The sequence below is a fragment of the Macaca thibetana genome, chromosome 6 (assembly GCF_024542745.1).
Source record: "Macaca thibetana thibetana isolate TM-01 chromosome 6, ASM2454274v1, whole genome shotgun sequence".
Classification (NCBI taxonomy): domain Eukaryota; kingdom Metazoa; phylum Chordata; class Mammalia; order Primates; family Cercopithecidae; genus Macaca; species Macaca thibetana.
Genome location: NC_065583.1, coordinates 78,574,018 through 78,596,664, shown reverse-complemented (window position 1 = coordinate 78,596,664; position 22,647 = coordinate 78,574,018). Strand labels below are relative to the sequence as shown.

General features: G+C 35.9%; 1 protein-coding gene across 25 annotated transcripts in view; it reads left to right on the top strand.

Annotated features, from left to right (window-relative positions):
• PAM (peptidylglycine alpha-amidating monooxygenase) overlaps window positions 1-22,647 on the top strand; it is a 283,361-nt gene that overhangs the window by 231,274 nt on the left and 29,440 nt on the right. For 24 of the 25 annotated variants that reach the window (XM_050794832.1, XM_050794857.1, XM_050794855.1 and 21 more), the window contains one exon: window positions 12,838-12,967. In XM_050794832.1, the coding sequence (XP_050650789.1) occupies window positions 12,838-12,967 (130 nt within the window). Of the gene's footprint in view, window positions 1-10,184; window positions 10,239-12,837; window positions 12,968-22,647 lie in introns of all 25 variants that reach the window. The other variant, XM_050794858.1, reaches the window with a different exon arrangement.

Sequence of the window (22,647 nt, the reverse complement as noted above, 5' to 3'; positions counted from 1 at the left end):
AGGATTCCACTTGTTTTCCACCCTGGCATCTGCCTTTAAAACTGGGTTCTCCACTTCAGTATGGGCTGGATATCAGTGGTCACCAAGCTGCATGAAGAACACAATAGAATGATATCTGCTGACTTTGCACAGCTGAGAAAGTCCTTATCATTCCCCAGAACAAGATAGTTAAGTACTGTGTCTTATTGTATCTCTAGGACTACAAATATCTGCAAATAGCATTTTTTTAGGTTTTATCTTCATGATTTTTGGTGAAGATGTGAAAACTCTAGACAATTGTGAAAACAGCATTAGCGACAGAAACTTCCTGGACAAGTTCAGATAGACTAGACCAGAGGTTTTCAAACTGTTGTTTGAAAGGACACCCATCAAGTAGGAGGTAATAATCACAGGCTTCCCAACACACACATGCGCACGCGTGTGCGCGTGCATACACACACACACACAATACAGCTTCCCCAAAAGCAGTTCTGTATTTGGCCAAAATCAAATTTAGAAACTGCTTCATGGAGACAGTATAATGTAGAATATTACAGGTCCAGGTACCCGACTGCATGGTGGCTTTGAATTCCAGCTATACAGTTTTCTATGTGGTCTCTAGGCAAGTATTAAAAAAAAATCTGGGCTTTAGTTTTCTCGTCTATAAAATGAGGATTATAATAGTATACTCCTCACAGAGTTCAAGTGAAGGTCAAATAATATTATACATGCAAAGTGCTTTGAACAGTGTCAGCATGCAGAAAGCATTTAAAAATGTTATGATACATTAACAGTTGTGACTATTACTGCTACCATTACTGTCATGTTATGTTTGAGATTTTTAAAATGAAATACCAAAGTATAAATATTGATTACTTGATCTTAAGCAGCATTTATGAGACAGAGAATTTTCTTGCAGTATGCAGGAAAGCAGCAAAATTTGGCACTTTAAGCTGATAAGTTGAGAAAAAAGTGACTTGGCAGTGTTTTATCACAATGGGAGTTTGTGGCTCTTCAAACGTGTGATCACTTACATTGATCTATCTTGATGTTTGCATGTGATATATGACATTCAGTGTGAAAATGCTAACCTCAATAAACTAAGATTCAGATGCACTTCTTTTTAAACTTGGTATAGTTTAGTTTCTATCATTAATAGTTTAGATAGAGATAGCATTAATAGAGTAGAAACAAAATCTTAGGTATCTTTATTCTATTTGCCCTCTGGAAACTAGACTCATTGAACATTTAAAAAGTAGAACTAGCTATTGAGTGGCAGATTTGATTGGACTACCACATATTGCATGTGGAAGCCTGATTCAGTATGTATTATAAACCTCTGCATGTGAGAAAATACACCTGCATTTGTGTGACAATTCTGATCAGATAAGAGGATTCAGAAGGTGTTCAATTATTCTTATGATACATTTAGTGTTTTCTTCATTTCAATGAACAACTTGTACTTAATTCCAGAGTCCATTCTTATATTTCAGTCATAGTCTTACTTCTAGGTTCAAGTCTTGCAGAATTTTCAGGGTAAAATAAACCATTCAGTTGGCTGAATTTTCATCTCTGGGGGGAGGAGAATGGTTAAAAAAAACCAAAAACCCATATACATAGCACTTACTTTGAGCCAAGCTTAGCGTTTTACATGCATTGATTCATTAGAGAGGAAGAAAGTGATGAAAGGTTAAGTCACATACCCAAAAATGCCGCAGCTCAAGAAACCAAGATGCAAAGCCAGGCAGACTTGCTCCCAAGTCTTGCTTCTTAATCACTCTGTTATTCTGCATCTCTCTCACACACACACATATACACAAACACCCTAGATATACAAATAGGAAGATGATTTTTTTCCAGTCATCTAATTATCTCAGGCTACAATTGTAATAACTGTAGGTATTATAGGTATATCAATAGGTCATGCTTTCTCAGTCAGTATTCAGCCAATTTTACCAAGATTAAAATCTCAGTTGCAATTAAAGCAACTTGAAAAAGGAAAAGAATTTTGCTAATGTTTTTGAGCCCCTATTTATATGGTAAATCTCTTCCTCACTTCACTCCCATTAAATGAAACATTATAATTAATTCTTGTTTCCTTTCTTACTTTGGTATAAATATTTCTACAATAGTTTTAGTTAATTATAGTTATTGCTGGCACTTCTGATGTATAACAATCCCTGGCCAAAATAAGTCTTCCTTTTCTCAAAAGATGAAAATTTACAAGTACAGAAAAAGCAAGCACCATACTTTGTTTTTGTTGAAGTCTTCTAGTGATTTTTTTCAGTCCTATTTCTTAAATGTGAAGAGCCTTTTTACACTGAAATTAATTCATAGTTCTGAGTTTGAAATTATGTTTTTTTTCCTCAACTTTAGCTCTGTTAGTCTTTGTGTAACACAGATAAATGAATGCCCTTTCAAATACTTATTAATAATTTCATGTGAATACAACAGTGATCACTAATATTAATCTCTTTTTGGAAAAAGTGCAATCTATTAATCTTTTTCATGATTAATTGATGCAATTTTAAAGCTGTATTTAATTTTTTTCTAAAAGTAGTAACTTCTTTTTCTGAATATATGGCAGGATATGCAGCTGTACATTAACCTTTATTTATAATAAATGTAAGGATTCTTTATAGAATGATATATTTTATTTATCATTAAAAAATGTTATATGTCACTGGAAAAAATATTTTAAGATTTCAAGATTTCTTTCAACTTTTTAATCATCTTTTAGAAACAAAAACAAATTTGTATTAAAGCTACTAGGATCAATAGCTAATGTGTATTTACCTTATTTTTCTAAAAGTATTGTTTCTAGTAATATGTTCTCAACTCCAGATTTTAAAAACAAGCAATCAAGCTTGAAATAATTCTATCATTTGCCATCTGAATTTAGAGCAACTGACAGAGTTGGGAATGACTTGCCCAAGGTCATGGGTAAGAAATTTGTATTTAATTTTTAGGCTAACACTGTAAATCTGTAGCATTAACTAGTCATATATTGAATCATTTCTTAAATAATAACTAAGAGAAATCTGAACTAGAATTTTTAACTGCTCTATCATCAAAAGTGTTTAAGGTAGAACTCAAATATATTTCATCATATAATTTCTTTAATAAGGATTTGAAATTGTCCTTAATTGGGGATTAGAAACTATCCCTGAAATTGAGGCCTATAGTCTGGCTCAAGGCTGAAGTTATTTTCCTGTCAAATGAGACAGTTGTATGGAATAATTCAGATATGGTTCTAGCATTCTCTGATTCTCATGTCATGATGAGCAGGAATTGGAATAATAATCAGTATTAATTCCACCTACATACACACTAGTCCTAAATCACTGCTTTTATTCTTGATCATGTCATCATATAGGGAATAGCCTTTAACTACCGGATAATTAAAAATATGGGGACACTGGAAGCAAAAACATTAATTAACTTAGCTAATATTCACAGAAAAAAACATGAACTCAGTTTTTCTTTAACTATCCTAGAATTTCTGGTTAATAAAGAGACTCAGATCCTGAAAGTTTTGAACACTTGGCTAAGTAATCTAAGTGTGCAAAGACAGTTTAAAATAAAACTAACAATAATTAATATAAATTTTCTAAACATTCAGTACTAAAAGAACCAGGTTGCTCATGGTGTTAGACTTCATACATTTTTTTTACACATCATTTTTACTGTTTGGAAAATTCATTGAAGGTGTATATTTTCATAAATACGTTCTAGATATTTACATTAATTTTCCTTCTTGAACATTTCCAACCTACAAGGATTCTAATATGTGACAAATGAGTGTTTTTGTAATTGGTGAAGATAGGCTCAAAACAACCTATGCGTCCATATTTTTTTGCAGACTTCCAAGCACTTACCAGTTTAAGGGCATATGATAACTGAGATCATTCATAGCCAGATTAAAGTTCTTTAAACAGTATTTCCAATATTTTATGAAATTCATATTTGACCCCAAAATAATGCAATTTTTAGACGTTGCATATTTTCTGTCAGAATAGTAACTGCATCTTCATGAGCACTTAGCTCCCAGTACCTAGTTGGTAGACCACTGAATAGAAAGGTTCCAGAAGCCATTATATGTGTTTATTGTCTTTATTGATAGTAATTAGCCAATTAGCATTTTCATTGAGTACTCTCAAACTATCTTCAGCATTCTGCTATGGGTGAAAAGTTAGTACAGATAAATTATAAGGTTATAGGGGAATTTGAATGCTAGTTGATACCATAAACAAGCAGAAACTAAAACACAGACTTTAATGCATTTATCAGGCCATACAGTAAGTAGGCCAGGCCCTGTGTGACAGTTGGTGACAAAACCGTGAATAAGGGATGATCCTTGCCCTTAAAGAATTCTGTCTAGTTGTAGTGCTTCTGAGCTCTGAGAACGTGATGAAAGCAATTAACTATCTGCATTGTCATGAGCTTTGAGTTTCCTTTGGAACCCATCTAGAAGCTTCAGGAGTGGTGAATGAGTACAGAATTATGACAACTAAATGAGAAGAGAATGAAGGAAGTGCAGTCTGAGATTTAAGCAACTTTAAAATCATTTTAAAAATTTGACAGGGGAATGACTTATCCATCTGTTGATTTATCTAGTCATTTCTAAATCTAATGCCTCTACTCTGTTTCCAGAGTTCACTTTCAAATATACAGCATTAATCATGTCACCCCATATTTTAAATTTCCCATGGGCATACAACATCAGAGAGCCTAAGGACAGTTCCTCCCCACCCAGCACTGCCCCTGCCAGTGCCTGCTCACATCATTGAGAACTGGGAATCAACTCAGTCTGCCAGAGTCCAGACACATTGTCCAGGGATCTGAGGATTCACCCACCCCGTCTACCACCACTGGTGTTTGTGCACTCCTCCCAGGGGTCTAAGGATGGGTCTTTCAAGCCTGCCATCACCACTGCTGCCAGCACCCACCTGCATGAGCCACATGGGGCCTGAGGACTGGTCCTTCCAGCCCATTACCACCACTGCTGGTGTACATACCAATGGGGATCTGAGGATAGGTTCAGTGCTGATACTGCCTTCACTAATGCCATGCATGCCACCCCTGGGCCCAAGGACCTAACTGCCTACCCAGCCCACCACTGCCACTGCCAGAACCTGAGTAAGCTGCCTGGACCTGCTACCACTGATATCTGCATACACTACCTAGGGGCCTAAAGCCTGTCATGTTCAACTCACTGTTGCTGCCAGTGGGGCCCAAGGATCAACCCACCTTGTGTCCCTGTCCTCTGCAAAGGCTCACCTTAGATTCTACTAAAAACTGCAGCCTAAGCTGCTGAGGAACTCAGAGACACCACTGATGCTGATTATACCCAAAGAAGTCATACAGATACTACTGTGTCCACTTAGAATTAAAACCAACCACCCTATTCAACCAACACTATAGTTCATCTATAAAGAAAAACATCTTTTCTTATGAAACCCAATCAATAAAATTGTAAGAAGCAGCTGTCATACCACATAAGAGGTATCAATGTAAGGACACAAGAAACATGAGAAGGAAATATACCTCTAATGGAACACAATAATTCTCCAGTAACACACTCAACAAAAAAGAAATCTATGAAATTCCTGAAACAGAATTCAACATAATGATGTTAAAGAAGCTCAGTAAAATAGAAGACAACACAGATAAACAATACAAATAATTCAGAAAAACAGTTTATGGTCTGAATGAGAAATTTGACAAAGAGATATTATAAAAAAGAGTCAAACAGAAATCCTGGAACTGAAGAATTTAATCAAATGAAATAAAAAAATACAGTTGAGAGCTTCAACAATAGACTAGATCAAGCAGAAGGAAGGATTTCTGAATATGAAGACATCTTTTAAAATAATCCAGTAAGGCCAGGCATGGTGGCTCATGCCTGTAATCCCACAGTTTGGGAGGCTGAGGCTGGTAGATTGCTTGAGGCTAGCAGTTTGAGACTAGACTGGCCAACATGGTGAAACCCCATGTCTACTAAAAATACAAAAAAAAAAAAAAAATAGCCAGACGGGGTGGTGTATGCCTATAATTCCAGCTACTCGGGAGACTGAGGCATAAGAATCACTTGAACCTAGGAGGAGGAGGTTGCAGTGAGCCAAGACAGCACCACTGCACTCCATCCTAGATGACAGAGTGAGACTGTCTCAAAAAAAAAAAAAAAAAAAAGATGTTAAGAAAAACTATTTAAAAAATTAGCCTACATAATATGATATATAGGACACGTAAACTGACCAAATATTGTAATTTTTATTGTTCTAGAAGGTGTCGAGATGGACAAAGGTATAGAAAACCTACTTAATGAAATAAAGTAACAGTTGAAAATTTCCCATTTTGGATGAGATATAGATATCCAGATACAGGAATCCCAGTGTTCCCCAAACAGCTTCAACATAAAGGGTCTTCTCCAAGACACATTATAGTAGAATTTTCAAAAGTTAAAAACAAGATTAAATTCTAAAAACATCAAGGGTAACGCATCAAGTCACAAATAAGGAAACCCCCTTCGGACTAACAGCAACTTTCTCAGCTTAAACCTTACAGATCAGGAGACAGTGTAAATTGATATATTCGAAATGTTAAAAGCAAAAAACAATTCATCCAAGAATACTATTCCCAGCAAAGTTTTCCCAGACAAGCAAAACTTGAGGGAATTCATTAGCATTAGAACATCCCTACAAGAAATGTTTAAGGAAGTCCAGATTTTACCTCTATAAGCAAAAGAACAATAGCTACCATCACAAAAACACAAGAATGAAATTTAGTGGCAGAGCAAACACACAAATGAGAAAGGACTCAAGTGTTGCCACTGCAAAAAAACATCAAACCACAATGATAAACAATAAGAAAGGGAAAAAAAGGCTATACAAAACAATCAGAAAACAATTAATGAAATGACAAAGATAAATCCTCACCTACCAATAATAACCTTGAATGTAAATGGATTAAATTTCTCACTTAAAATATATAGACAGCCTTACTGAATAGAAATACATAACCCAACTATTTGCTGCTCATAAAAACTCACTTCACCTGTAAAGACACATAAAGACTGAAAGTGAAGGGATGGTAAAATATATTCCATGGAAATGAAAAACAAAAACAAGCACGAGTAACTATAGTTGTATCAGGTAAAATAGACTTTAAGAATAGTAAAAAACAACACCAATAATGAAGATGATCATTATATAATGACAAAGGGATCAATTCAGCAAGAGGATATACCAATTCTAAATATATATGCATATGCATCACTGGAGCACAGAGGTATATAAAGGAAATATTATTTGACCTAAAGGGTGAGATAGACTCCAACACAGTAATGGTTGGGGACCTCAACCATTGTCAGCATCGGACAGATCATGTAGACAGAAAATAAACATTGAATTGAAACTGCGCTTTAGACCAAATTGGCCTAACAGACATTTACAGAACAGTTTATCTAACAGCTGTAGAATGCGCATTCTTTTTAACAGCACATGTAACATTCTCCAGGATAGACCATGTGTTAGGCCATAAAACAAGTCTCAACAAAATTTTAAAAATAGAAATTATATCAAGTCTCTTCTTAGACCACAAAGGAAAAAACTAGAAGTCAATAACAAGAAGAACTTTGGAAGTTGTATAAATACATGGAAAGTAAACAACATGCTTATGACCAACTACTGGCTCAATGAAGAAATTAGGAAGGAAATAAAAAAAAAATGAAACAAATGAAAATGGAAACACAAAGTACCAAAACCTATGGAATATAGCAAAAGCAGCGCAAAGAGGGAAGTTTATAGTGGTAAATGCCGACATCAAAAAGTAGAAGGATGTCCAACAAACAACTTAACAATGCACTTCAAAGAGCTAGGAAAGCAAGAACAACCCCAAAATTAGTAAAAGGAAAGAAATAGATCAGAGCAGAACTAAATGAAATAGAGACTAAAAAAATACAAAGGTCAATGAAAAAAAAAAAGGTGGCGTTTTGAAAGATAAACAAAAATTAGCTAGACTAACCAAGAAAAAGAGGGAAGATTCAAATAAATAAAATCAGAAATGAAAAAGATGACATAGCAACAAATACCACAGAAATATAAGGAATCATTAGAGATATACTGATTTCTGTATGCTAATACAGTTTTCAACAACTGTATGCTAATACATTAGAAAACCCAGAGGAAACGAATAAATTCCTGGATACATAAAACCCACCAAGCTTGAACTAGAAAGAAATAGAAAACCAAACACACCAATAACAGGTAATGAGATTGAATCAGTAATTAAAAAAAAAAAAAAAAAATCTCCCATCAAAGAAAAGCCCAGGACCAGATGGTACTGCTGAATTATACCAAAATTATAAAGAACTAATAGCATTTTTTTCAAACTATTCCAAAATATGGAAGAAGAGGATATTCTTCCTAATTTATTCCATGAAAGCAGCATTATCTTGATATCAAAACCAGATAAGGATACAGTGAAAAAAGAAAAGAGCAAGCCAGTATCTCTGATGAACATAAATACAAAATCCTCAACATAGTACTATCAAACCAACTTCAGAAACACATCAGAGAGATAATACATCATGAGCAAGTGAAATTTATTGCTGGGATATTAGGATGGTTCAACATCAATAAATGTGATATAGCACATCAGCAGAATGAAGGACAAAAACCATATGATCATAACAATAGATGCAGAAAAAGCATTTGCTAAAATTCTGTTTTTCTTCGGGACAAAAACTCTTAATAATTTATGCATAGAAGGAATATACTTCTATGTAATGAAGTCCCTATACAGCAAACCCACAGCTGACATCATACTGAATGGAGATAAGAGGAGAATCTTTTAAGAACTGGAATAAGACAAGGATGCCCACTTTGACCATTCTTATTCCACATAGTACTAGAAGTTCTAACCAGAGCAGTCAGGCAAGAAAAAGAAAGAAAAGGCACCCAAATCAGAAAAGAGGAAGTCAGGTTAGTCACTCTTTGCAGATGACATGATCTTATATAGAGAAAAACCTTAAGACTTCACCAAGAAAAGTCTTAGAACTTATAAAGTAATTCAGTAAAGTTTCAAGATACAAAATCTCAACATATGAAAATCAGTAGTATTTTTATACACCAATAATGAACTAGCTGAAAAATAAATCAAGAAAGCAGTCTTACTTACAATAGCTTAAAAAATACTGATGAATACATTTAACCAAGGAGATGAAAGATCTCTGCAAGAAAAACTACAAAACACTGATGAAAGAAATTGAAGATGACACCAAAAAAATGGAAAGATTCCTGCTCATGGACTGAAAAAAACATATTGTTAAAATGACAATACTACCTGATATGGTTTGGCTGTGTTCCCACCCAAATCTCATCTTGAATTGTAGCTCCCACAATTCCCATGTGTCATGGGAGGGACCCAGTGGGACGTAATTGAATCATGGGGTCACTTTCTCCCATACTGTCGTCTCATAGTGAATAAGTCTCAGGAGATCTGATGGTTTTATAAGGGGAAACCCCTTTTGCTTGGCTTGCATTCTTTCTTGTCTGCCACCATGTAAGACATGCCTTTCATCTTTCACCATGATTATGAGGCCTCCCCAGCCACATGGAACTGTAAGTCTATTAAACCTCTTTTTCTTTATAAATTACCCAATCTCAGGTATGTCTTTATCAGCAGTGTGAAAACATTGATACAATCTACAGATTTAATGCAGTCATTATACCAATGACATTTTTCACAAAGGAAAGGAAGTCAGTCAAAGGGATAACTGTGCCCCCATGTTTACTGCAATACTATTTACAGTAGCCAAGATATGGAATCAACCTAAGACTATATCAACAGATGAATGGATAAAGAGAAGGTGGTGTGTGTACACAATGGAATACTATTCAGCCATAAAAGAATGGAATCCTGTCATTTGCAGCAACATATATGAAACTGGAGGTCATTATGTTAAGTGAAATAAGCTAAAAATAGACAAATACTATATTCTTATTCATATGTGGAGGCTTAAAAAGTTGATCTCATGGAGGTAAAGAATAGAATGATAGTTACCAGAGCCCGGGAAAGATTCAGGGGGATGGAGACAAGTTGGTTAATGGGTACTAACATGTAGAGATGAAACAGCTTTTAGTGTTTGATAGCACAGTTGGGTAAATACAGTTAACAACAATATATTGTCTATTTCAAAATAGCTAGAAGAGAAGATATGAAATGTTTCCAACCCAAAGAAATGATAAGTGTTCAAGGTGATGTATATTCTAAATACCCTGATTTGATCATGCTTGTATCAAAATATCACATGTACCCTATAAATATGTACAATTATTTTGTACCAATAAAACCAATATTTCTAAACCTTCAGTGGCTCCCAATTGCCAGTAGCAGAAGTTTGCAGTTGTTCTCCCTTTTATGACAAGCAAGGGTGACAGATGATAGATACTGTTCATCTGAACAGCTCCATTCACATCCACTTCTATGCCTAGGATTATTTGCAAATTCAGGCATACCAGCTGTCATTCTGCCCACCTTCTCTCCAAAAGGCATATCACAATACACATGAGTGACAATGACATTTTCATATGCTCTAAAATATTTCCAAAGCAAATTATTCCCTGACTCTGTGCTTTACTGCTGCTAATAAAGTACTTGTAATGTGCCTCAAAATTTTCAGTAGAGGTCAAGACACTACACACTATATGATCATTGTTAAATCCAGGCTCTTTATGTGGTATCAGTACATTTTCCAGTCTAAACCAGATCTCAGGGTCAGCTATTCCAGTCCCCAGCCCCCCATTCCACCCAGCATACACATGTATCCTTTCCTGATTATTTTAAAAAATCTTAAAACACATTTTGCAATTACAAACATCCTCACTTTTATTCTTTTTGACAAAAATATTATCTGCCCACTTCTACACTAGATGAATTCCACCTTACCTTTAAGTGCAAACACAAATGTTTGTTCCCATGGGAAACCTTTTAAGTAGACCTTAATCCTACCCTATCCCAGCCCTAGCCTTGGGAAGGATTCTGGGCCCTCTCCTATATTCCTGTACTACTTTGTGTCATAAGTATTGAGTTCCTGGGTTTTTAAAACATTTCATTCTGTCATATTCCTATCCTATTATAGCCCTATTATATTTGTTTATTTACTAAGACCAAAAACCACGTTTTATTCCTTTGCATTCCCAGATTCTACCATAGTACCTTGCACAGAAAATACGCTTAGGAAATAGTTGTTGAAAATGCTTAAGCAAAAAAAAAAAAAAAAAAAAAAGGGAAAGAAAGAAGATGCTTCAGCAAAGGTTGAACTAATCTGGGCATCCTACTGTTCTATGTTTTGTTAATTTTTATTAAAGAAAAAATTAAAGTACAAAGTTTAAAATATTTGGGGTGAAAATGTACTTTTTCTTTTCTGTAGTTGACAGAATTATTTTGAAGTGCTTGTTCTCACAGAAGCATCCTCTCAAGTTTTCATAGCTGATCATATAAGCTTTGAGCTTCTCTTTCTCCCCCCAGTCTTTAATGTCTGCCTGTGAGGATTTCACTACATGTTGCCATATCCTTCAGAGAATGGCAAGGAGGAATGAGACTGAAATTGCTGCTTTTCTTCTCAGAATCTTTGTTGAAGCATTTGGGAGGGAAAGAAATGTCAATGCTGATATAATAGCTTTCACAGTGATCTTCATAACTCTATATCCTCAATTAGTACAGATATATACATTGTCCTCCTTTATCCATGGGCATGTTTATAAAATGGATTAACACAAATGAGGTTGGCTGTGGTGGCTTACACCTATAATCCCCACGCTTTAGGAGGCTGAGGCAGGAGGATCACTTGAGCCCAGGAATTGGAGACCATCCTGGGCAACACAGTGAGATGCCGTCTCTGGAATAAATTGTTTTTTTCAATTAACTGGGCATAGTAGTGCACACCTATTGTCCCAGCTACTCAGGAGACCGAGGTGGGAGGATTGCTTGAGCTCAGAAGATTGAGGCTATAGTGAGCTGTGACCATGCCACTGCATTCCAGCCTGGGTGACAGAGTGAGACCCTGTCTCAAAACACCCACACATGCAGACCCAGATATTCTCTGAAGATAAATATATTCTGATCAGAAATAAGAATAATTTGGAAATCATTCATTCACAGAGTTTCTGTCATTTTTTTTCTTCTCTCATTTTAGGAAACCAAATATGGGAACAGTGAAAGAATCCTATTCTTATAGGGTCACTGAAGTTAGGAGAATGAGATTGATATCTTAGTTCTGTGTAACAAGGAATCATCAATGAATGGTTTGTTAGGGGGGCTATTTTATATTGAATATCCAGAATTTACTCAGGAGATGATAGATTAGATAGATAGATAGATAGATAGATAGATAGATAGATAGATAGATAGATAGACAGACAGATAGATAGATGAGGGAAAGGGACAGAGGAACACAGAGTGCCAGGCTTATTGCCCATTCTTCCTATTTGCTTTGTATTAAAATGTCATGTATGTTGTTGTATTTTCTAAAGAGAGTAAAGAAAGAATCTTGTTGAGAAGAAGGCCATCTCAAATTTACCCTTTAATGACTTGAGTTAGCTGGCTTTACAGGCATCTTGTCAAAAGGAAAAGAAAACAGTCCTAATCCAAGTTCCCAGTCACTTCATTTCATCACTCAGAAAGTTACTTGGAATGTGCATGTGGTATAATTTATGTAGAGCATGGCTTGATTGTCTTTTTTTATTTCTTTGCATCTAGTGATGTTATTGCATAAGCTTCTTGTAACTATTGTGAATCCTCATGAGGCAATTCGACCTTTCCTTTTTACACTAAATATGTGGATATATCTTTTAGATTTCCACATGGAAGAGGCACTGGATTGGCCTGGAGTATACTTGTTGCCAGGCCAGGTTTCTGGGGTGGCTCTGGACCCTAAGAATAACCTGGTGATTTTCCACAGAGGTGACCATGTCTGGGATGGAAAGTAAGTAATATTTTTTCTTCAATAAGCAAATGAAAATAAAAATAGTGTACATAATTTTTTCATTAAACTAAGAATAATGGTGAGAGAACTATAAAGGTTTTTCAGAATTTGATTTTATGGCAAAATGTATTTGTCCTTTTAACATCTGACTGTAGTAAGTAGCAGAAAGGAAGTCTTGTGTGCTTTAAAACAAAGTAGTTTCACAAAATAGTTTATGGAAAGAAGACAGTAACAATCTGTGATTCTACCCACTTACCATTTTGCTTCCTCCTGTTATCTATCTATAACATTAAAGATAGTTAAGTCAGTACCTTAGTGAAAATGTTCGAGACTTCAAGGAGAGTGCTCATGATAAGGGATCAACTAAGAAAGGTTGCTGGTTGACTATAATAACACCCTTTTGTTATTTTCATGTCCTGGGTGCAGAACTATGCCAAGACCTTTGTCCTGGACAGTGTGGTTGGGGCAGTTTGGCTAGTACATGTGAAGAAATAGTAACTTGGCCTTCAGGTTCTAATATAGACTAATTTTATTACTCAAATTTGCTCTTTTCGTGAGCATCAAAGACTTAAGAATAACTCTAGGACTGTCTATTACTCCTGCTTTATCCTCTGGATTTTCCTTTCCTACCTTCTTAGAGGGATTTTTAGTAAAAACGTCAAACAGTTATTGAGTGTGTCCTCTGAGTTACCATCATTATTCAGGTTTCACAGATGTAGAAACCAAAAGAAGTTAAGTACTGTGCCCAAATTAGCAAGTGGCAAAGCCAGGCTTCAGTTTCTTCCCATCTAACTCCAAAGTTGGCCTACTTAGCCACTTTACAATACTTCTTTTAATAGAATTGTAAGCATGTTCATGATTTTTAAAAGCTTGCCCCACAATTTAGCAGGTTATTTTAATTCTTATAAGGAATGAATATCCATTTATTCATTTATTTCAATACAAATTTACATAGGGAGATAAATTTTAAAATCTTTTATCAATTAAATCTAATGTATCTTCTCTTTTTATATGTATAACTATGGGGTGTCATTTGGAAAATTGAGGATCTACATGTATAGTTCAATTGGTCTTCTCCAGTTTCAGAGATGTTGATTAAATTTATGTTAAACCTGGTTCTGTCACATATTCGTATGTTAAATTTTCTTTGTGCAGTTGAAGACGGAATTCAGTCAACGTTTCAGAATAGATTGGTAGCTTTGTTACTGTTTAATTGTCCTTTCCAGTTGTCATACTTGAAAATGGAATCTGAAAAAGATCACTTCAGAGTTCAAAGTAAATAATCAAACTCAACATTCTCATTCATACATCTCTGTTACATCGTCTTAGTCATTATTGAACATCTAATGGTATTTTAACAAGTGCTTTTAAAAGCAAACTATTACTATTCATGGTACTTATTCTTCATTTTAATGAATATTGCTACATTTTCTGCATGGATTTCTAGGCACATTTTACCAGAGGAGAAAATTACAGCATCATTTTCTCCCATTGATACTGTTTCATCTGGCTAAAGCTAAACTGGACAAAGGCCAATTTTCCATTTTAATGTGACATTCATTTCCAAGTAAACAGCAGAGACTGGAATAGTTTAATAGAAAAAGGGATCTGTGAAGTCCAGTTTAGGGTGGGAGAGGAAATAAGACTACGAAACAGGAACCACCTAAGAGCATTTTCTGTGGCTTATCTGGCTGTGCTAGCATCTAGGTAACCAGGATCCTATGGAAATAGATTCTGGTTTCACTGGCAAAGCCCCGGAGTATTTGCCCTGATAAATGACATCTATAAAGGGGTGCAGTTGAACATGCAAGATGTCTTCAGAGAAAACCGCTGATTTTACTCACTAAATCTCTGTTTCTTCTTTCTTCTTCATCTTTGTCTTTCAGATGTAAAACTATTTTTTCTCTCTCTTTCCTTCTCCCTTCCTGGTATTGCCTGTTGCCCCTAGCAGATTTTGCAATCCATGGTTGTAAGGAAATTCTTTTCTGGCCCTCAGCTCTCTGAGTAGACTTAGAAGTAGATTACTCTGTTAGCTATTTTTTAGGAAGATACATTTGGATTTGTTCAAAGAACAAATTAAATTCAGGTTCTGTTCTTTGAATGTTAATGCATGGCCATCATTCCTAAGTCACATTCTATAAATTGGATGAAGTACATAGTTTTGGGTTTTTTTGGCCTTCATTAAAAATCCAAGGATTATACAAAGAAAAAGTACCTTCCTGTGGAATTTATAATGTACAGGTGAGGGACAATACAAATTAAAAATTAGTTGGAAACTGCATTCTTCTTGTTACCACTGTTTGTTAGTGACAAATCCTATATTAATTTTCGTTGAAATATTTCCCATTCTGATATTTCTGAGGTTCACAAAATTGTAGGTTCTATAAGACCAGGGCATATTCTAAATCAAATTGAAGCACATTATATCCCATAGTTCATAAGATGTGATCATTCTTTAAATATCAGACAGTACTTGGAGTTAATAATAATTCCTAATTAGTACTCAGTACCCAAAGCTCCTTTGATATCATTGTGTCAGCTGTCTTCATCAGTACTATTATTCTTCATTCCCACCTGGTTACCCTGATCAGCCCTTTTTCTTTGACTTAACCACACTAAATATACATGGCAACCAAAATTATAATGATGATAAACCTCTGACCTCCTGAAAGATTATAGTCACTCCCTTTCTCAATTTGATTTCCATTTTTCTCCCTTACTTCAATATTGCTACTTTAACAAGCTTCTCTTCTAGCTGAAATAAGAAATGCCTATTGCCAGCAGGGTATAATGAAACTTTAAAGAGTCTCTTGTCTGCCGTGGTGTTAGGGCAGCATGGCAGCTAGAGCTCTTTAAAGTTTAAATGCTTCCCAGCAGGAGCTGGGTAGCTTTTGCCTCAGTAATAGCTGTTCCTGAGTTTCTGTCTTAAAATCACTACCGCACTCAAAGTGCTTCTTGGCCTTTCTTTCATGTATCTGAGCTATGGTTGGGGTGTACTATGCAGAACTCACATCGTATACCCACTTAACTTAACTATGGATCTTGCCCCTAAATTATAGATGTTAGAAGTTGTATTTCTTATTTCGTTTATCATTTGTTCACATGGAGTTGGAAGGGATCTTGGAAGTAGTATAACTTCAGATTCTTTCTGTTACAAATAAGAGAGAAAACTCAATATAAACTAACTTAGGAAAAGAGAAAATTAGTTCGCATAAGTGAAAACTTCAAGGAATATAGTAGCCCAATTACATCATCAGGATCTATTTTACAGCTCATTTTTTCTGTAGGGTGGCTCCATTTCCAGTCCCTGATTCATTCTGTTGCTCCTCTCCATTTGCAGGTTCGATTCACATTATCATCCTAATGTCACAGAAGAGATAGTCTATATGCCTGATAAGTCAACATAAACTCACTAAAATTAGTCTTTGTGGCATTCCTTGGTCTGACCTAGATCGTGTCTCATTGCACATTAAACCAATTATTTTGGGCACAGGAATAAAATTGAGTCTGTGGCTTAGCCTGAGTCTTTTGTTCTACCCACGAAACGTGGGAGTAGAGTCAACATTATCTGAAGCAGTGGGCTGAGAGTGGAGCTCAAAATGTTGGGTCAAGTAAAAAAGGTGAGGTTTCGTTATCACAAAATGGAACAATAAATGCTGTACACCCAAAACAGCAAGTGTCCATCAGGGAGCTTATCTCCAGCCTCCCACCTAATGTACACATCTGTTCTACAGCAACTTCAACCATCATCCAGTGCTTGAGTTTTTTCAGTGCCAAGAAATTCCCTAGATATGAGACAGGCTTTCCAATTATGGGACCCATCTAGATGTTATAAAGTTCTTCATTATTTTACCTAAATCTGAGTCCCATAACTTCACCTTATAGTAATGCAGGATCAATTTATTACCATTTATCCATGTCAATTATTTGCATATTTGAAGAAAGCCTTATCTTTTGCAAACTGAATATTCTCCAAGCTCTCAACTAATATTCATGCTGACATGATTTATTTCATCTGAAGGAATTTTGGTTTCTCTCCCCTTTAAAGTGTTTTACCTAGAAGTGGTCACAATACCTCATGTATTATTTGATCAGTGTTACAATTAGTTCCCTTGATGTGTATTTTACATGTCTGTTAGTAGAAGAGAATTATATTCACTTTTTTTTTAGCAGTTATATCACTGTGTCTCCTTATGTAGAATTTGTAATCTCAAAGATCTCCAAATATATGTCAAAAATTGTGCTGATATTTTTACTGGAAGTTTATGCTTATGCAGTGTTTTAAAAATATTGAATTCAGGGCTTTATCCCAATTATGTTCTACTTTATTACATTTAGCATTGTTTCAATTTACAGATATTATTTTAATCTTAATTAGCCAGAGGATTTGTGTTAGGTCTCCCAGCTTTGTATTAGGTCTCATTGATAAGCATGCCTTTTATGTCTTCATAGATGCTGTTTGTAAAATTTGAATAGCTGAATGATTGGTTTTGCAAGTTTTGTTTGTAGAGAACTCATAGTCTTCTAGGAATCTTCTTCCCTCCTCCCCCCAGATAGCTCACAAACCATCTCTTTATCAATACTTTATGTGATTTTGCCAAGATATATTGTTTTAGAAATCTGTCTGCTTCCTAACTTGTAGAAAAATCAGTTCAAGATTTGCTTCGCTAGTTTTCTGGAGCCTCAGTTAACATATCTGCCTGGGTTATGCTTCAACATCTGCAATTTCTTTCCTAACTTAGGGTTTAACTGGCCCTGGAGAACAGAACTCAAAACTGTCTGTTACCTTAGTACCTTCATGTCTGAGGGAAAACTGTAAGGAGTTCTACAAAAAAGAATGTTTCCGTGTTCTATCGTTCTCATATCGCCATTTCACTTTACTGGAGCCTTTTTCTTCCAGTTTTATGCTATTTTCTCTAGTTCTTCTTGGTTATGTGACTATTCTTCCATCTCTTGTACAATACACATTGAATTTTATAACTGGTGGGAGATTTACCAATTCAGTCAAGTCAATCCTAGTAAGAGAAAATCACATTTTTTTGAAGATAGGAGACGTGGATTTGAGTCTTGGTTACCATTTTCTGTGTTTGAGACTTGCATCAAGACGTTTGAACTCCTTGATTCTCAGTTGCTTGCCTAAAAAGTGAGGGCTTTAATAACTACCTCATAGTGTTAAGTAACAAAATGCACCTTGTTAAGTCACTTGTCCCCAGTGACCTTATTGACTGAATAGAATCCAGAGTCTGGATGTATGATACCGAGTTCTTTTTTCTTTTCATATCTATTCATGGTATCTATAGTTCTAGGCCCAAAATGGCACTAAATAGTCATACTGATTTTTTTTTTGTCTGCCCATCTCTTTTCCTGCCTCACAGGGACTTTTTACAATGTGTCTATTTTCAGAAGTAAGTGTTTTTAATATAATATTAAGTTATATTCCATAGAGAGTCTCTGGCCTTTGTATATCTTTGCTTTTCAAACACTGAGGTTACATTTTCACTTATATTCTTGCGTGAAAACCTACAGTTATTTCTCTAGCTTCTTAATTTAGATAATTACATTATATTTCATATCTTCCTTCAGTTGCTATTATTTATTTTGAATTCCCTTAATTTTTATTGATGGCATAGAAGTTTATTTTCTCCTTACTCTAGCTCTTTTATGTGTGTGAATATAGCAAAGCATTTCTTTCCAGCCTTATCTAAATTGTTTGATTAGCTGCTAATGTGAAAAATCATTAATGGAGAATTCAAACTGCTAAAATAAAGAACTGATGAATTCCAGCCCATAGGTCACAGTTCAGTCTTTTCAACTGAGTGCTTTTCCAGAGAAGCAAAGAAAAATCAAAAGTGCTCCAGGCACTGTGTGAAATGTTCAGGGTATTATTATATACTGTAAAAAGTTAAATGTGCTTGAAATAAAGACCTCTGCAGCAAATAATGTGGAGTAGCTGCTTTAGAACACTAAATAAGCAGTTTGCTATAGCAACGGTGTATCCAGCTCTATAATCTGACAGCCATTTGTGAACTGTTCAAGGGTTACCTTTCTTTGAATTACAAGAGTTTATAAACTACTTACTTAGCAAATTTAACATACGTGTTTGGAGGGGGACTGTGATTTTCTCATTTGAGAAAAGATGTCAATTTATTTTATTATTTGCCCTGTGTAACCATCAGGGACCAGCTGTTAGTTCTGTGAAGCTCCAGCCATCCCAAGTGAAAGGATTAGGACTGGTCAACCAATCATCTGAGTAAATGAATGTCCCTTGATGCTGCCAGTTTAAACATATAGACGTCTGTTAAAAGACATCACAGTGATTTTAAATGAAGTGATCAGGCCTGTTATGTAGTGATTAATTCCTTTAAAGCTACATTCTACCTAAGAATTCTGGGTTTTTCTTATTTGTTATTTACATTACAGAAGTAAATTACTGCATTTAAATGAGCTATATATAAGCAGAGTGTTTTATCTTTGGATTTTGTTTTGTTATGTTTTGTTTGCTTTGTGTTTTTTTTTACTTTGCTTTTGAGGGGTGGTAGTTAAATGAACAGATTCTCTAATCAGTAAATTCTAGAATTTGCGTTATCACTGATATTCTTAACAGTGGAAGTATAGTAATAATATGAATAATCATCATACAGCTATGGAAAACTAGCTAGTCTTAAGCAAACATAAAATGCCCTTTATACATATAGATGACATGAGTATAATTTGTGATAGCAAACAAAACCTAAAAAGACCCAGATAATTAGTTGTTACATTGTAATATGATACTGGGAAAGGTATCTTGATATGTTGCAAGATGATTTTTTTTAAGGATCCAACTTTTAATTATAAATATCTGAACTTTGGGAGGTGAAGTTGGGAGAATTGCTTGAGCCCAGAAGTTCAAGATCAGCCTGCTCAATATAGGGAGAGCCCCCATCTCTCCAAAAATAAAAATAAATTAGCTGGGCATGGTGGTGTGCACCTGTGGTCCCAGCTACTCAGGAGGCTGAGATGGGAGAATCACATGAGTCTGGGAGGTTGAGGCTCCCATAAGCCATGATCATGCCACTGCATTCCAACGTGGGTGATAGAGTGAGACCCTGTCTCAGAAAAAAAAAAAAAAATTACTCTGATTTACTTGCTCTGTCTTATTTTTTTTGTTCCTTATTTTTCTTCCCATTCCTTCATTTGCTATTTTGCTTCCCATTCCTTCATTTGCTATGTCAGAATTTTCTATTACAACACCAAAAAAGTGGATAATGAAATAAAATTAGATGATCCTCAAATTAGTTAATTTTACTATTTGCTGCCATCACTGGAACCTTGAAATTTCTATATGATGAATATAAATGCCCATACACAAACAGTGTTTGTGGCAGCACGATATCAATTACTTGATACCTTTTTTTCTACATTTGTGTGCAGTGCAGAACAATGCCATTGATAGAGGATGTTTTTCACTTACCTACTCATCAGCTGCAACATTTTCATTTGACCTGACTGGCACAAGGACTGTGGGTCTGTTACTTATATTTCTTCCTTAACGCAGCTTGTTTTCTTGGAAGCCAAGCCCAGCATTTCAGGTCTGTGACTCTGATCTTACATGGCTGTCAGTGAGTAATTTAACCTATAGTTTACACTTTGAAATATTTGAGTGGTCTAGAGAAATAATCAGAAGCTATAAGAAATGCTTTAAGTTGCAGAAGCTCAGTGTATGCTCCTGGAGAAGGAGGGAAACCTTTTTACTTTCTCCTCATCAATAAATTGTAGGTAGGAGTGCTATTTCCTAAAATAATATGACCAGAGATTTAGGAATGATGATGAATATTTAAATGAATGAGAAGACAGATCAAAGGGGCAGTTATCTTACAGAAATACTGCATCCCATTCTTGGAGAAACTATGGGGGCAAGTAAATATATCAGGTTTCCCTAATGGTTTGTCATTTTGCAGAGAGGGGAAGATGTGGAATTATGTGTGCTGAGGTCTAATACAACGATATATAATAGGCACTTGGACTGCCACTGTTATTAGCTGTCGATGGTGAGTCAGAACTCACAATCTACATATCAAGTAGATAGCACTTGGCAAGAATTATGAATTGGAATTATGAATCGGTAACTTTCCATATTCCATAGATTGGGGCGACATAGAAAGGTAATGTACTAGTATATTCCAAGGAAATAAACTAAGAGTAAATGAAAATATTATATATAGTTTTATTATATGTAGTGATGTTATATATAGTTTTGCAAAATGGAGAAACTGGGTAAAGTGCACACAGAACTTTTTTATTTCTTACAACTGAATATGCATTTACAATTATCTCAATCAAAATTTCCATTTAAAAAAAGAGGGGGAAAGGTTTTAACTCCTAATAGCAGACACCTAATTTTCACATTATTTAGATTGCCATTGTGCCTTTACAAAGCACAGAAATGTTTCTGAATAATGAGGAATGTGAGACTTAAATCTTTTAGTAGTTCCTTCTCATGCTGCTAATAAAGACATACTTGAGACTGGGTAATTTAGAAAGGAAAGAGGTTTAACTGACTCACAGTTCAGCATGACTGGTGAAGCCTCAGGAAACTTACAATCAGGCAGAAGGGGAAGCAAACACGTCCTTCACATGACGGCAAGAAGAAGTGCTGAGCAGAAGTGGTAAAAGGCCGTTATAAAACCACCAAATCTCGTGAGAATCCACTGACTACCAGAAAACAGCAGCATGGGGTAACCACCCCCATGATTCAATTATTTTCCACCAGGTCCCTCCCAAATGGGAAAATTCAGTCAAAATGAAGAGGTTGCAGGCCCCATCCAAATCCAGAATCCAGAAAGGCAGTCAAATCTTAGAGCTCCAAAATGATACCCTTTGACTCCATGTCTCACATCCAGGTCACACAGATGCAAGAGGTTGCTCCCACAGCCTTGGGTAGCTCCGTCCCTGTGGCTGAGAGGTGTACATCCCCCCTCTCAGCTGCTTTCACAGTTGGCATTGAGTGTCTGTTGCATTTCCAGGTACATGGTGCAAGCTGTGGATGGATCTAACATTCCAAGGTCTGGAGAGTGGTGGCCCTCTTCTCACAGCTCCACTAGGCAGTGCACCAGTGGAGACTCTGTGTGGGGGCTCTGACCCCACATTTCACTTTCACACTGCCCTAGCAGAGGTTCTCAATGAGGATTCCTCCCCTGCAGAAAACTTCTTCCTGGACCTCCAGGCATTTCCATACATCTTGTGAAATCTAGGCAGAGGTTCCCAAACCTCAATTCTTGACTTCTGTGCACCCACAGGCTCAACACCAAAGGGAAACTGCCAAGGCTTGGGGCTTACACCCTCTGAAGCCAAGGCCCAAGCTATATGTTGGCCTATTTTAGCCACAGCTAGGACACAAGGCACCAAGTCCTGAGGCTGCACAGTGCAGCAAGGCCCTAGGCCTAGCCAAACCATTTTTTCCTTCTGGACCACTGGGTCTGTGATGGAAGGGGCTGCTGTGAAGACCTCTCACATGCCCTGGAGACATTTTCCCTGTTGTTTTGATGAGTAACTTTTGGCTTCTCATTACTTTTGCAAATTTCTGTAGCTGGCTTGAATTTCTCCTCAGAAAATGGGTTTTTCTTTTCTAGCACATCATCAGGCTGCAAATTTTCCAAACCTTTATGCTCTGCTTCCCTTTTAAACATACGTTCCAATTC